Source organism: Salmo salar, chromosome 03, assembly GCF_965601325.2.
Source record: "Salmo salar chromosome 03, fSalSal1, whole genome shotgun sequence".
In the NCBI taxonomy this organism is placed as follows: domain Eukaryota; kingdom Metazoa; phylum Chordata; class Actinopteri; order Salmoniformes; family Salmonidae; genus Salmo; species Salmo salar.
In genome coordinates this window covers 83,418,998-83,434,875 of record NC_138293.1, presented here as the reverse complement: position 1 = coordinate 83,434,875, position 15,878 = coordinate 83,418,998, and the positions used below count along the sequence as shown (strand labels likewise).

The following is a 15,878-nucleotide window of genomic DNA, read 5'->3' as shown; positions in this document are numbered from 1 at the left end:
GCAAAGAAGCCCAAAACGTTTGGTTGTGCATTCTGGCCAATCACCCTGTCGTTCGTTTTCTTTCAACGCTCGCTGTCATATGACGTACAATGTGAGAGACCGAAAACCACCTCTTGAACAACACATGTGGGGTTTTTGTTGATCGGAGCTAATGAATTCTAACAACAAGTGATCGAAATCAGTTCATCTGTCTTTAAACTGCAAAATTGTGGTGGTTTACCTACGTCTTCCAAAGCAAGATGGCAAAAAGCAATCTCCAGTTCAAGACCAAGTAAGTCGAACGCACTTCACGTGGATAGCTAGCTAGCTAGATAGCTAACGCCGGGCACATCTTAGCTATCTTCTTGCAAAATTACCTTTGTTTTGTTCCTTCTTCATGTAGCTATGCTGTTTCCAGCACTATCGAACCATTCTACAAGGGAGGAAAAGTACAGGTAAGTTATTTATCACTGATAGTTACCTCCCTCTGTAAAACAGTTAGTTAGCCAACTATCCAACGTTACTGTAGCTATAATTAACTAGCTATACCGTTGACAGATGTGTTATGGTATTTCAATATGTTTTCCTACGTTACAGATCAGTAAAGATGAGAAATTTATATTTTGTACGTGTGGCACACGTGTCAACGTCTTGCAAATCGTCACTGGGAAGATTGTTCACAGTATTGAACAGGTGAGACTCTCTCTCTCTCTCTCAACACTCGTGTGCAGCTAGTTCAGACATTAATTTAATGTCTGTACAGATTCTCATTTCCGTCACTGTTGTAATTGCAGGATGATCAGGAGGACATTACATCATTCGCCCTCAGCCTTGATGATGAGGTAAAACATTTGACATTATATGATGGGCTGTTCCAGACCTACGGCTGCATTTACACAGGCAGCCCAGTTCTGATCCTTTGCCCAATTGGTCGAAAAAGATCTGATCAGATTGGTCAAGAAACCAATTTACTCAAAAAAATATCTGAATTGTGCTGCCTGTGTAAACACAGCCTTAGTGTCACACGCAGTACTTAGTTTGACTACCTTAAGGCATCAGCATGCTTCAGTTCGGCTGCTGCCTTTTTCATGAAAACAAGTCGTCATGCCTTGAATGACTAGACTTTCTTGAAGAATCCCTACTCTTGACCGATCACCGACGAAGGACTGTAGACTTCGCCTCCGAACTTCAGCTTGCCTCCAGAAAAAATGTTGTGTGCCCGAACAGCCCCCCAAAAAAGACCACCGAAGTGCAAAACGAACAAAAACGTCACAAAAATGTTGTCATAATATATGCACAAACTCTACCAAACTGTTTCAGCTGGGAAGCATGTGGACACCTTTATTCCCTTCATCCCTTACTTCCCCTTTTTCTCCTCCCTCTTCTTCCCTCACCCTTTCTCTCCATCCATTCCTCCTTCCCTCCCCAGATCCTGGTAACAGCCAGCAAGGCTCTGCTGCTGAAGCAATGGGACTGGAAGCAGGCCCAGTGCACACGTTCCTGGAGGGCCATCCACAACGTGCCCATTGCCAGCATGACCTTTGACCCCACCTCCACGCTCCTGGCCACAGGTGAGCGGATCGACCACATAGGATAACTTCCCACACCTATCATATCTTAGCCTGGTTCCAAGTCTGTCCCACACCCATCATACTCTAGCCTGGTCCCAGATCTGTCCCACACCCATCATACTCTAGCCTGGTCCCAGATCTGTCCCACACCCATTATACCCTAGCCTGGTCCCAGATCTGTCCCAAGCCCATCATACCCTAGCCGGGTCCAAGAGCTCTCCCACACCCATCATACCCTAGCCTGGTCCCAGATCTGTCCCACACCCATCATACCCTAGCCTGGTCTGTGCAGATGATGTATATTGTTTTAATTTCAGAATAATCGTGCTGAAAGAAACCACTGATGCCAGTTGGCAAGAAAGCACTTACAGATCTGGTACCAGGCTATATCTAGTAACAGTGTTAATTTTGGCAATCTTTTAGAGTATTTTAGTCTTAGTCATTTTGACTAAAATATAATTGTCTTAGTTACATTTTACCATTTGAATAATGATGTAGTCTAATTATTGTCAAAAGAACTAAAACAGTTGGCCATTTTAGTCCACTAAATGCCCTTTTTGTCACATCACATTTGTATTGCCTCATAAACCTATAGTAAACATCAATCACTGACTTCCATGTGAACAAACATAGACAGCCATGTCCTACCTACATTTTTCTGTATGACGTCATTTTCTTCCCAACAGCAGAAAAATGACAAACATAAGTATAGACAGTGCCTTCGTATTCAGATCCCGTGACTTTTTATTTTACAGCCTTATTCTAAAATTGATTAAATTGTTTTTATTCCTCAATCTACACACAATACCACAAAATGACAAAGCAAAAACAGGTTTTTAGACATTTTTGCAAATGTATTAAAAATACAAAACTGAACTATTCCCTATTCATAAGTATTCAGACCCTTTACTCAGTATTTTGTTGAAGCACCTTTGGCAGCGATTACAGCGTCTGGTCTTCTTGGGTTTGACGCTACAAGCTTTGCACACCGGTATTTGGGGAGTTTCTCCCATTGTTCTCTGCAGATCCTCTCAAGCTCGGTCAGGTTGGGTGGGGAGTGTTGCTGCACAGATATTTTCAGGTCTCTTCAGAGATGTTAGATCGGGTTCAAGTTTGGGCTCTGGTTGGGCCACTCAAGGACATTCAGAGACTTGTTCCAAAGCCACTCCTGCATTGTCTTGGCTTTGTACTAAGGGTTGTTGTTCTGTTGGAAAGTGAACCTTCTCCCCAGTCTGAGGTCCTGAGCACTCTGGAGCAGGTTTTCATCAAGGATCTCTCGTACTTTGCTCTGTTCATTTTCCATCGATCCTGACTAGTCTCCCAGTCCCTGTCGCTGAAAAACATCCCCACAGCATGATGCTGCCACCACCATGCTTCACCATAGGGATGGTGCCAGGTTTCCTCCAGACTTGACACTTGGCATTCAGGCCAAAGAGTTGAACCTTGGTTTCATCAGACCAGAGAATCTTGTTTCTCATGGTCTGAGAGTCTTAAGGTGCCTTTTCAAACTCCAAGCGGGCTGTCATGTGCCTTTTACTGAGGAGTGGCTTCCGTTTGGACATTACAATAATGGCCTGATTCGTGGAGTGCTGCAGAGATGGTTGTCCTTCTGGAAGGTTCTTTCATCTCCACAGAGGAACTCTGGAGCTCTTTCAGAGTGACCATCATGTTCTTGGTCACCTCCCTGACCAAGGCCCTTCTCCCCCGATTGCTCAGTTTGGCTGGGCAGCCAGCTCTAGGAAGAGTATTGGTGCTTTCAAACTTCTTCCATTTAAGAATGATTGAGGCCACTGTGTTCTTGGGGACCTTCAATGCTGCAGAAATGTTTTGGTACACTTTCCCAGATCTGTGCCTCGACACAATCCTGTCTTGGAGCTCTATGGACAATTCCTTCGACCTCATGGCTTGGTTCTTGCTCTGACATGGACCGTCAACTGTGGGACCTTATATAGACAGGTGTGTGCCTTTCCAAATCATGTCCAATCAATTGAATTTACCACAAGTGGACTCAAATCAAGTTGTAGAAACATCTCAAGGATGATCAATGGAAACAGGATGCATCTACGTGCAATTTCGAGTCTCATTGCAAATGGTCTGAGTACTTATGTAAATAAGGCATTTCTGTTTTTTATTTTTAATAAATTAGCAAACAGTTCCAAACCTTATTCGCTTTGTCATTATGGGGTAATGTGTGTAGATTGTTAAGAAATGTTTTATTTAGTCAATTTTAGAATTAAGGCTATAACGTAACAAAATGTGGAAAAAGTCAAGGGTTCTAAACACCTGCCGAATGCACTGTATAACAATTATTTGGCCATGTAAATTCCTAATTTAGCCTACATAGCTATTGTTTTGTATGTAATGTGCAATCAGACACACACAAGCGCAGAGAGAAAGAGTAGCACCATCTAGCTAAAATTGATTGAGAGCTTTTCAGTGATAAGCACAATCTCTCTAAAGCTCTTGTCCAGTTCACTTAGTAGTCCGATTTTAGTCACAGAGAATTTAGTCTCGTTTTAGTCAACTGAAATAAAAATAAAAATTTGTTGAGGTATATTTTTTTTCTGGGTCTATTTAGTCAGTTATAGTCTCGCGAATTGCCACTGAAAAATAGGTGTTTGATGAATATTTTAGTCACTATTTTTGTTGACGAAATTAACATTGCCTAGTACCTACCTGTTATACCCAAAACAACAGTGAGTGAGCTCAGTCAAATGCTCCCACTTTAAATGTGTACTCTGAGATTTCACCTTGTACTTCCTGTCTGTAATATGAGTCTGTCATCCTGTTGGTGTGTAGGAGGCTGTGATGGCACCATAAAGCTGTGGGACGTGGTGAAGCAGTACTGTACACACAACCTGAAGGGCTCCTCTGGGGTCGTACAGTAAGTTGCTGACCACCTCTTTACTCTGATCTGAACTGCTGATCAAGGATCAGTTTAGCCTTTCAGATCATGAATAAGATCACATGGATGGGGGGGGGACCTGATCCTAGATCAGCACTCCTACTCTGAGACGCTTTATGAATACTTGCGCGGGTCAATTTATCTCATGGTTTATAAATGAGATCTATTCCTCAGAAACTGGACAAACCCTTGTAGATGTAGGTGCCTTCAATAAGTTGATACATTGACAACAAGACATGACTTAAATCTAGTTGCTAGTTTGACGTGTGGAAATTAATATTTGATTTTATGACTCAGCATGTTTGAGGGGATCAGTTTAATCAAGGCGAGCCACATAATTGTTAATCTTAATTATATAATGAGTAGTTATTATGAATGCAATGTGGTTTGTAGATCAGTGATTGAGCACAGTCTGACTGCAATGTTGTTGATCTCAAACACTCACATAAGTAGTTATTAGGGATACAAGGTGATTTGTAGATCAGTGATTAAGTGCAATCCGACTGCAATGATCTCAAACACTCACGTTGTCCTCCTCCTGCCCTGCAGCCTGGTGGAGTTCCATCCAGACATAAGTCTACTGCAGCTCTTCTCCTCGGCGTCAGACTGTGGCATCAGGATGTGGGACCTGCGCTCCAGCCAGTGTCTGTGCGTGCTGCAGAGCCACTACAGCCCTGTCACCTCCCTGGCCTTCACCTCCGATGGAGCCTCCATGGTCAGGTACTGTAACAGTCAGTCAACGGTTTGTTTTATGCAGCTTTTTTTACATCAACAGTTGTTAGACAGAGCTCTACAGTAGAGCAGACCGAGATCTTAACCTGCTGTACTGTAGGACAGCTGAGCTGACTGGCCTGCTCCTACCACTCTCTGGTTTCCTTTCACCTTTCTTTTTCTTCTTCTTTTTTTTTTGAAATATAAAGTTTACATAAGAAATAGATGAGCCAATTGCCTGCTAGGGTGCGTTTGCATTTAACTGGACGTAATGACGTCAAACCAAAAAAGTACCTTCAGAATTATTTGGCAATCATCTTTTATTTGAAAAACACCGTTTCCATAATTTGTAGCAATAAAGAAAAATCATCCCTGTCAAAATTATATATTTTTTGTCAATCTTAAGAAAATGTCTCATATCTGCCATTTCTATTATATATGTCGCAATAATCAATTTTTTTTTATGCGACATTGTTTTTGCTGAATAAACCTGGGTCAATAGAACCCTGCCTTCTGATACCTATCATACCCTAGGCTGTTCTCAGATCTGTTTGTTGCTCCAACTCCTCTGGACCTCTGCAGATTATGTACCGTAATTTCCGGACTATAAGCCACTACTTTTTTCCCACGCTTTGAACCTCGCGGCTTAAACAATGACGCGGCTAATATATGGATTTTTCCCGCTTTCAAATAATAATATATTTTTTTTAAAACACACATTCTGTGACGTGCTCAGTTTTTTGCCGGCATTAAGCTTTCATTAGACCAATGAAATTGCCGAACGGGTTACGGTCAAACAACTTTTTTGTTTACTGTTTAGATTAAATCGAGCGCGCTCATCATTCTGATTACGGTAGTCATTTTGTCACCCTCATCATGGCAAAGACACAGAGAAATGCATATGATGCAGCTTTCAAGTTGAAGGCGATTGATCTGGCTGTTGGAAAAGGAAATAGACCTGCTGCACAGGAGCTTGGTCTGGAGCAATGACTTTCTTGGTAGGCTACTGTTTACTGCAAATTTTTTATTTTTTTGTTACAAGCCGTGTTTCGTTAAAGCCTATTTATTTTTGTTACAAGCCGTGTTTCGTTAAAGCCTGTGTAAAGTTCATTTGTTTCAATGTACCGGTAGGCACCTGCGGCTTATAGACATGTGCGGCTTATTTATGTTCAAAATAATATATATATTTTTTTTAATTCAGTGGGTGCGGCTTATATTCAGGTGCGCTTAATAGTCCGGAAATTACGGTATATTGTTTTAATTTCAGAATAATCGTGCTGAAAGAAACCACTGATGCCAGTTGGCAAGAAAGCACTTACAGATCTGGTACCAGGCTATACCTAGTACCTACCTATCATAGCCAAAACAACATGGTGAGCTATTGGTGCAGTGTTGTCCAACATATTCAATTAATGCGTCAATTTAGTGTTTGGAACTACTCTAGACCAGTGGTTCCAAACCTGTTCCATTCCGGGGATCATCCAATCATCATCAAAGCTCTTCAGGACCACCATCCGTCGATGTATTTATTTTGCGGTTCACCTGCAGTACCCCCGCGGACCACAGGTTAAAAACCATAGCTTTAGACCTCATCACAGCTGATCAGTTCATTTCGAGCCTGCTGAATGTTGGAAGCTTGTTTGATTGCAGCTCTGGCAGGGACAAGATCTGCACAGTGTGGGATCTGAAGAGCAGGACTGCCAGGAGGACAGTGCCCGTCTATGAGGTGAACTCTCATACTCTACTTTCTTCCAGAGTTGTTTTAGAATGGCTTTTGCAACTAAAAGTTGATTGGTGTATCATCAGCCTAATTGCATGAAATGCGTTGCTTCCCTCGCCAGGCTGTGGAGAGTGTTGTGCTGCTCCCTGAGGACGAAGATTTCTCTGAGATCGGGGTGAAAACTAAAGAGATCCACTTCATCACAGCAGGCAGCAAAGGTATGTGCTTCCAGTCCCGCTCCTGGGTGAAGTTCCCCCTAGGTACAGATCTAGGATCAACTTCCCTAACCTTAACCATTAGTGGGGGAAAATGCAAAGCTGACTCAGATCAGTGTCTAGGGGCCACTTCTCCTTACTCCAACAATCCCCAGGCTAGATGGTGGATGCATGTGGAGGAGTCTGCCTACCAATATAGCTTGATAATGCTAAATGAGACTAGTGTATAGTTTTAGCAGCCAATCAGAGATGATCATCATTTTATAGTTAGCCAAAACAACACAGGGAGCAAGCCCAATCAAAGACCCCCACTTAAGGGATTCTCTCTCTCCAGGTGTGCTGAGGGTGTGGGATGCCAGCTCGGCCCGCTGTGTGTTCGCCCAGACGCTCCCCTCTGCTCCCCCCGCGGGGGGCTCTGAGGAGGGGGGGGAGGAGTATGGAGACCCCCGGAGCCTCACCTACTGCCTCCCCCTGCCCTCCTCCCTCAGGCTGGCCACAGTCACAGCAGAACATAACATCCTGCTCTACCAGCTGCCCTCCTTCACCGCACAGCAACAGGTGGGTACCAGCTGTCCTCCTTCACCGCACAGCAACAGGTGGGTACCAGCTGTCCTCCTTCACCGCACAGCAACAGGTGGGTACCAGCTGTCCTCCTTCACCGCACAGCAACAGGTGGGTACCAGCTGTCCTCCTTCACCGCACAGCAACAGGTGGGTACCAGCTGTCCTCCTTCACCGCACAGCAACAGGTGGGTACCAGCTGTCCTCCTTCACCGCACAGCAACAGGTGGGTACCAGCTGTCCTCCTTCACCGCACAGCAACAGGTGGGTACCAGCTGTCCTCCTTCACCGCACAGCAACAGGTGGGTACCAGCTGTCCTCCTTCACCGCACAGCAACAGGTGGGTACCAGCTGTCCTCCTTCACCGCACAGCAACAGGTGGGTACCAGCTGTCCTCCTTCACCGCACAGCAACAGGTGGGTACCAGCTGTCCTCCTTCACCGCACAGCAACAGGTGGGTACCAGCTGTCCTCCTTCACCGCACAGCAACAGGTGGGTACCAGCTGTCCTCCTTCACCGCACAGCAACAGGTGGGTACCAGCTGTCCTCCTTCACCGCACAGCAACAGGTGGGTACCAGCTGTCCTCTTTCACCACACAGCAACAGGTGGGTACCAGCTGCCCTCCTTCACCACACAGCAACAGGTGGGTACCAGCTGCCCTCCTTCACCACACAGCAACAGGTGGGTGGGGGTGAGAAAGGGACGTTAGGATTGTTCTTATTATTCAGAATCCTTTAGTTCAGATGGTTGGTCTTCTGTTTGTTTGAAGATGTTTTCACCCATGCTAATTGTTTATTTTGATCAAGAGCCTTGCTTTTGTGTTGCTGGTGTTCATTCTCAAATGTTTTCTCTCCACCCCCAGTTTGTTGGCTTCAATGATGAGGTCCTGGATGTGAAGTTTCTGGGCAAGGGTGACACTCACATTGTCGTGGCGACCAACAGCTCCCAGCTCAAGGTGTTTGACCTGGCCACCAGCAGCTGTAAGATCCTCTACGGACACACAGGTGAGTCCTCTGACCAACAGAGGGCAGCACCTCTCTGCTTGTCTGTATGGGGTTTTCACAAGGTAGAAACCTAATTCACATTTGTAAAAAGGTTAGAAACTGAGAATAAACGTTCTCAGAATAAGTGTCTGGTTCTTTTCTTTTGAATCTGGCAGCTCCATTCAGCCCAGTTGTAACATTAATGCCAACAACATATAGTAAATATTTCACACAAATGATCTAGTACATCACTGAATAGAAGTGAAAACATCTGGTCAGTTCTGAGATTGACCAGCAGGAGGCAGAGGTGCTGTGATCCCCAAACTGCACCTTGCAGTGCGTCTATAGAATATCTCCACCCTGCAGAGCGTCTGTAGAATATCTCCACCCTGCAGCGGGTCTGTAGAATATCTCCACCCTGCAGCGGGTCTGTAGAATATCTCTACCCTGCAGAGCGTCTGTAGAATATCTCCACCCTGCAGCGGGTCTGTAGAATATCTCCACCCTGCAGCGGGTCTGTAGAATATCTCCACCCTGGAGCGGGTCTGTAGAATATCTCCACCCTGCAGCGGGTCTGTAGAATATCTCCACCCTGCAGCGGGTCTGTAGAATATCTACACCCTGCAGCGGGTCTGTAGAATATCTCCAACCTGCAGCGGGTCTGGAGAATAGCTCCAACCTGCAGCGGGTCTGGAGAATAGCTCCACCCTGCAGCGGGTCTGGAGAATAGCTCCCCCCTGCAGCGGGTCTGGAGAATAGCTCCACCCTGCAGCGGGTCTGGAGAATAGCTCCACCCTGCAGCGGGTCTGGAGAATAGCTCCACCCTGCAGCGGGTCTGTAGAATATCTACACCCTGCAGCGGGTCTGGAGAATAGCTCCACCCTGCAGCGGGTCTGGAGAATAGCTCCACCCTGCAGCGGGTCTGGAGAATAGCTCCACCCTGCAGCGGGTCTGGAGAATAGCTCCACCCTGCAGCGGGTCTGGAGAATATCTACACCCTGCAAGGATGCAACATATACAGTATGTACAGTGGAGGAAAAAGTATTTGATCCCCTGCTGATTTTTGTATGTTTGCCCGCTTACAAAGAAATTATCAGTCTATAATTTTAATAGTAGGTTTATTTGAACAGTGAGAGACAGAATAACCACAAAAAAAGTCAAATGTTATAAAATGATTTGCATTTTAATGAGGGAAATAAGTATTTGACCCCTCTGCAAAACATGACTTAGTACTTCGTGGCAAAAACCTTGTTGGCAATCAGAGGTCAGACGTTTCTTGTAGTTGGTCACCAGGTTTGCACACATCTCAGGAGGGATTTTGTCCCACTCCTCTTTGCAGATCTTCTCCAAGTCATTAAGCTTTCGAGGCTGACGTTTGGCAACTCGAACCTTCAGCTCCCTCCACAGATTTTCTTTGGGATTAAGGTCTGGAGACTGGCTAGGCCACTCCAGGACCTTAATGTGCTTCTTCTTGAGCCACTCCTTTGTTGCCTTGGCCGTGTGTTTTGGGTCATTGTCATGCTGGAATACCCATCCACGACCCATTTTCAATGCCCTGGCTGAGGGAAGGAGGTTCTCACCCAAGATTTGACGGTACATGGCCCCGTCCATCGTCCCTTTGATGCGGTGAAGTTGTCCTGTCCCCTTAGCAGAAAAACACCCCCAAAGCATAATGTTTCCACCTCTATGTTTGACGGTGGAGATGGTGTTCTTGGGGTCATAGGCAGCATTCCTCCTCCTCCAAACACGGCGAGTTGAGTTGATGTCAAAGAGCTCCATTTTGGTCTCATCTGACCACAACACTTTCACCCAGTTGTCCTCTGAGTCATTCAGATGTTCATTGGCAGACTTCAGACAGGCCTGTATATGTTTCTTGAGCAGGGGGACCTTGCGGGCGCTGCAGGATTTCAGTCCTTCACGGCGTAGTGTGTTACCAATTGTTTTCTTGGTGACTATGGTCCCAGCTGCCTTGAGATCATTGACAAGATCCTCCCGTGTAGTTCTGGGCTGATTCCTCACCGTTCTCATGATCATTGCAACTCCACGAGGTGAGATCTTGCATGGAGCCCCAGGCCGAGGGATATTGACAGTTCTTTTGTGTTTCTTCCATTTGCGAATAATCGCACCAACTGTTGTCACCTTCTCACCAAGCTGCTTGGCGATGGTCTTGTAGCCCATTCCAGCCTTGTGTAGGTCTACAATCTTGTCCCTGACATCCTTGGAGAGCTCTTTGGTCTTGGCCATGGTGGAGAGTTTGGAATCTGATTGATTGATTGCTTCTGTGGACAGGTGTCTTTTATACAGGTAACAAGCTGAGATTAGGAGCACTCCCTTTAAGAGTGTGCTCCTAATCTCAGCTCATTACCTGTATAAAAGACACCTGGGAGCCAGACATCTTTCTGATTGAGAGGGGGTCAAATACTTATTTCCCTCATTAAAATGCAAATCCATTTATAACATTTCTGACATGCGTTTTTCTGGATATTTTTGTTGTTATTCTGTCTCTCACTGTTCAAATAAACCTACCATTAAAATTATAGACTGATCCTTTCTTTGTCAGTGGGCAAACGTACAAAATCAGCAGGGGATCAAATACTTTTTTCCCCCACTGTAAACCATGGAGGTCTTTCTAAACCATGGCGATTGGAGGGATTCTAATTAAATTGTAGCTGTGAACGCATTTACAAGAAGCTTAAGAAGCCTGATAAACTGAGCAATCAGTCAGACAGAGTTACTGCCATTCAGGATTAGAGACACTGATAGCTTGGTAACTGGTCGGTCTGGTTTGACTGACGTTGAGAGTTGCTCTTTTCTTACCTGGCTCGACCTTTCAGAAGGGTTGACCTTTCCTTTCTCCTCCACAGATACCGTCCTGTCACTCGACGTGTTCAAGAAAGGATCCCTGTTTGTGAGCTGTGCAAAGGTGAGGCTACAGCTTGACTGTTTCCTTGTTTCATCAGGAATGTTCACCATTCCTCATTTACGAATGGAATCCTCTCCTCAACCTTTCGTCAACATGAGTTAACCACAGAGTAGGATGAAATCCACACGTACACAAACACCTTGATACACATGCATACCTACCCTACACACACACACACACACTCCCTACTAACCAGTATCATCTAATCAATACTATTGAACCCTAGCCTGGTCCCAGATCTGTTTGTGCCGTTTTTCCAACTCCTATGGTCTTAGTTATGCCAAATGTGACAATGACCTCTGTGCAGATGATGTATGATGTTTTAATTTCTGTATAATAGTGATGGAATCAAACCACTGATGTCAGTTGGCAAAACAGCACAAACACACACATAATACACACACTCCCTCTAACCAGGGTCCCCTCTCTCTCTCTCTCGCTCTGTACAGGATAAGTCCGTGTCCTCTCTCTCTCGCTTTCTCTCTCTCTCTCTCTCTCTCTCTCTCTCTCATATATATATAATATATTTTGTTTCTTTCCCCCAGGATAAGTCAGTGCGTGTGTGGAGACAGGATCCAGACAGTGGTCAGGTGTGTTGTGTGGCCCAGGGCTGCAGCCATGGTAACGCTGTGGGCTCCATCACCTGCTCCAGGTAAACCACTACACACCAGGGTCTCCTTGGTTCTGACCCCGGAGGCCCACTGTGGAGGCACATTTCTCCACTATTGGGAATGCCAATATCCAATGTGTTAATCATCCATACACTCTTGGTTGTGCACGTTCTAATCCTTCTTTCTTATCCTACATCGGTCTTTCTTTCTTTCTCTCTCTTTCTCTCTCTTTCTTTCTCTCTTTCTCTCTTTCTTTCTTTCTCTCTCTTTCTTTCTCTCTTTCTCTCTTTCTCTCTTTCTTTCTCTCTTTCTCTCCTTTTCTTTCTTTCTCTTTCTTTCTTTCTTTCTTTCTTTCTTTCTTTCTTTCTTTCTTTCTTTCTTTCTTTCTTTCTTTCTTTCTTTCTTTCTTTCTTTCTTTCTTTCTTTCTTTCTTTCTTTCTTTCTTTCTTTCTTTCTTTCTTTCTTTCTTTCTTTCTTTCTTTCTTTCAGGATGAAGGAGTCGTTTGTGGTGTCTGGTAGTCAGGACTGCACCATCAAGGTGTGGGATCTCCCAGAGACCATCCCGGAAACAGACGGTGACATGTTCCAGCTGACCGCCCGGGTCACAGAGAAGGCACACGACAAAGTATGACACGCGCATTCACATACATTCAAGCATCATACATACAGTTGAAGTTGGAAGTTTACATACACCTTCGCCAAATATATTTAAACTCAGTTTTTCACAATTCCTGACATTCAATCTTAGTAAAAATTCTCTGTCTTAGGTCAGTTACGATCACCACTTTATTTTAAGAATGTGAAATGTCAGAATAATAGTAGAGTGATTTATTTCAGCTTTTATTTCTTTCATCACATTCCCAGTGGGTCAGAAGTTTACATACACTCAATTAGTATTTGGTAGCATTGCCTTTAAATTGTTTAACTTGGGTCAAATGTTTCGGGGAGCCTTCCACAAGCTTCCCACAATAAGTTGGGTGAATTTTGGCCCATTCCTCCTGACAGAGCTGGTGTAACTGAGTCAGGTTTGTAACCTCCTTGCTCGCACACACTTTTTCAGTTCTGCCCACACATTTTCTATAGGATTGAGGTCAGGGCTTTGTGGCCACTCCAATACCTTGAATTTGTTGTCCTTAAGCCATTTTGCCACAACTTTGGAAGTATGCTTGGGGTCATTGTCCATTTGGAAGAGCCATTTGCGGCCAAGCTTTAACTTCCTGACTGATGTCTTGAGATGTTGCTTCAATATATCCACATCATTTTCCTTCCTCATGATGCCATGTGCACCAGTCCCTCCTGCAGCAAAGCAGCCCCACGACATGATGCTGCCACCCCTGTGCTTCACGGTTGGGATGGTGTTCTTCGGCTTGCAAGCCTCCCCCTTTTTCCTCCAAACATAACGATGGTCATTATGGCCAAACTGTTCCATTTTTGTTTCATCAGACCAGAGGACATTCCTCCAAAAAGTACGATGTTTGTCCCCATGTGCAGTTGCAAACCGTTGTCTGGCTTTTTGATGGCGGTTTTGGAGCAGTGGCTTCTTCCTTGCTGAGCGGCCTTTCAGATTATGTCGATATAGGACTCGTTTTACTGTGAATGTAAATACTTTTGTACCTGTTTCCTCCACCATCTTCACAAGGTCCTTTGCTGTTGTTCTGGGATTGATTTGCACTTTTCGCACCAAAGTATGTTCATCTGTAGGAGACAGAATGCGTCTCCATCCTGAGCGGTATGACGGCTGTGTGGTCCCATGGTGTTTATACTTGCGTACTATTGTTTGTACAGATGAACGTGGTACCTTCAGGCTTTTGGAAATTGCTCCCAAGGATGAACCAGACTTGTGGAGGTCTCCAAATTTTTTTCTGAGGTCTTGGCTGATATCTTTTTGATTTTCTCATGACGTCAAGCAAAGAGGCACTGAGTTTGAAGATAGGCCTTGAAATACATCCACAGGTACACCTCCAATTGACTCAAATTATGTTAATTAGCCTATCAGAAGCTTCTAAAGCTATGACATAATTTTTCTTGAATTTTCAAGCTGTTTAAAGACACAGTCAACTTAGTGTATGTAAACTTCTGACCCACTGAAATTGTGATACAGTGAAATAATCTGTCTGTAAACAATTGTTGGAAAAATTACTTGTAATGCACAAAGTAGATGTCCTAACCGACTTGCCAAAACTATAGTTTGTTGACAAGAAATTTGTGGAGTGGTTGAAAAACGAGTTTTAATGACTCCAACCTAAGTGTATATAAACTTTCGACTTCAACTGTACATACATACATACATACATACATACATACATACATACAAGCATGTACACAAGGACATATAACTGTACAGACAAATACCCACCCGCACAAACACAAGGACACACAAGCATGTACACACACTAACACATGTCTTGAAGCACGTTCACAGGTGCACCATACTGGTAGGTAAACGGATAGATATGCTGTAGTGATAAGACTGTGTTTGTCTGGTGACTCAGGTGCTTGATTTGTTCACTGTGATGGAAATATATATATGGCTTTCCTCATAAGGAAGTCAGTCCCAGCTGATAATGTCCTATTGTGGGCTCCTTTGTCTGTATGAACTATTGTTGTCATACAAATGCACTCACAACACAGATGGTTTGAGGTTTCTATGTATAACGTGGGTGCCTGTTCTGTGAAATGTATACTTGAGAAGGAAGAAAGGACTATGTGTTTGTGTTTGGTAGGTCTTGTTCCTCCCTGTCTCTCACCCTCCTATTCCCCATCCTCTCCTCCTTCCCACCCTCTTCCTCTCCAACCCTCTTCCACTCCAACCCCTCTCTACTTCTTTTAACCCCCCTTTCTATTTGTCATCTTTTACTTTCTAATATCCCCTTTGTTTTCATCCCTGCTCTGTGTCACACTGACCCCATAACCTTCCATCTCTCTCATTCTGTCTCTCACCCTCCCTCCCCAGGATGTGAACAGCGTGGCAGTGTCCCCCAACGACAAGCTCTTGGTGTCTGGTTCCCAGGACCGCCTGGCCAAGCTGTGGTCCCTGGGGGCCCCCGGAGCCGACCTGGCCCTGCTGGGGGTGTTCCGGGGCCACCGCCGGGGGGTCTGGTGTGTCCAGTTCTCTCCCATGGACCAGGTGCTGGCATCCTCCTCAGCCGACGGCTCTGTCAAGCTCTGGAGCCTCCAGGACTTCAGCTGCCTCAAGGTGGGTGTGGGGTGGTGAGGGTGGAGGTAGGGGTGTGCGTGTATGATTGCTAGTTTGCGTGTATGATTGCTAGTTTGCGTGTATGATTGCTAGTTTGCGTGTATGATTGCTAGTTTGCGTGTATGATTGCTAGTTTGCGTGTATGATTGCTAGTTTGCGTGTATGATTGCTAGTTTGCGTGTATGATTGCTAGTTTGCATGTGTGTGTTTATGTGACGTGTTTGCAATTCTTATATTTGTAAGAATTTACATGTTTTACGTTGCTCATCAATTGCTCATTTCCCTCGTACAGTAGGTATGAGATAATCAACCCCATTTTAGTTCCTCCACTACCTTGGCACTCCCGAACACTCGTCAAACCAATTAAAACCTAATGAAATATGTATTGAATGGTAGTTGTGAGCATTGTTAGTAGATGACGTTTTCATCACATAGTAGCTTTATGCACTAATATAATGGCTCAAGGAGGGAGGTTGTGTTTAACTTGTGGCTCCCTCCCACGA

General features: G+C 44.8%; 1 protein-coding gene across 2 annotated transcripts in view; it reads left to right on the top strand.

The window, feature by feature from the left end:
- The first annotated feature begins 75 nt into the window (after window positions 1–75).
- The window catches only part of LOC106606613 (transducin beta-like protein 3), a 29,588-nt gene continuing 13,785 nt past the window's right edge, over window positions 76–15,878 (top strand). The window contains exons 1-15 of one of the 2 annotated variants that reach the window (XM_045715567.2): window positions 76–271; window positions 383–434; window positions 577–672; window positions 774–821; window positions 1,409–1,550; window positions 4,350–4,434; window positions 5,005–5,175; window positions 6,817–6,892; window positions 7,008–7,104; window positions 7,436–7,659; window positions 8,525–8,666; window positions 11,510–11,568; window positions 12,114–12,220; window positions 12,669–12,804; window positions 15,133–15,375. In XM_045715567.2, coding sequence (XP_045571523.2) covers window positions 240–271; window positions 383–434; window positions 577–672; window positions 774–821; window positions 1,409–1,550; window positions 4,350–4,434; window positions 5,005–5,175; window positions 6,817–6,892; window positions 7,008–7,104; window positions 7,436–7,659; window positions 8,525–8,666; window positions 11,510–11,568; window positions 12,114–12,220; window positions 12,669–12,804; window positions 15,133–15,375 — 1,710 coding nt within the window. In that variant the 5' untranslated portion in view covers window positions 76–239. The remainder of the gene's footprint in view (window positions 272–382; window positions 435–576; window positions 673–773; window positions 822–1,408; window positions 1,551–4,349; window positions 4,435–5,004; window positions 5,176–6,816; window positions 6,893–7,007; window positions 7,105–7,435; window positions 7,660–8,524; window positions 8,667–11,509; window positions 11,569–12,113; window positions 12,221–12,668; window positions 12,805–15,132; window positions 15,376–15,878) is intronic. The other variant, XM_045715566.2, reaches the window with a different exon arrangement.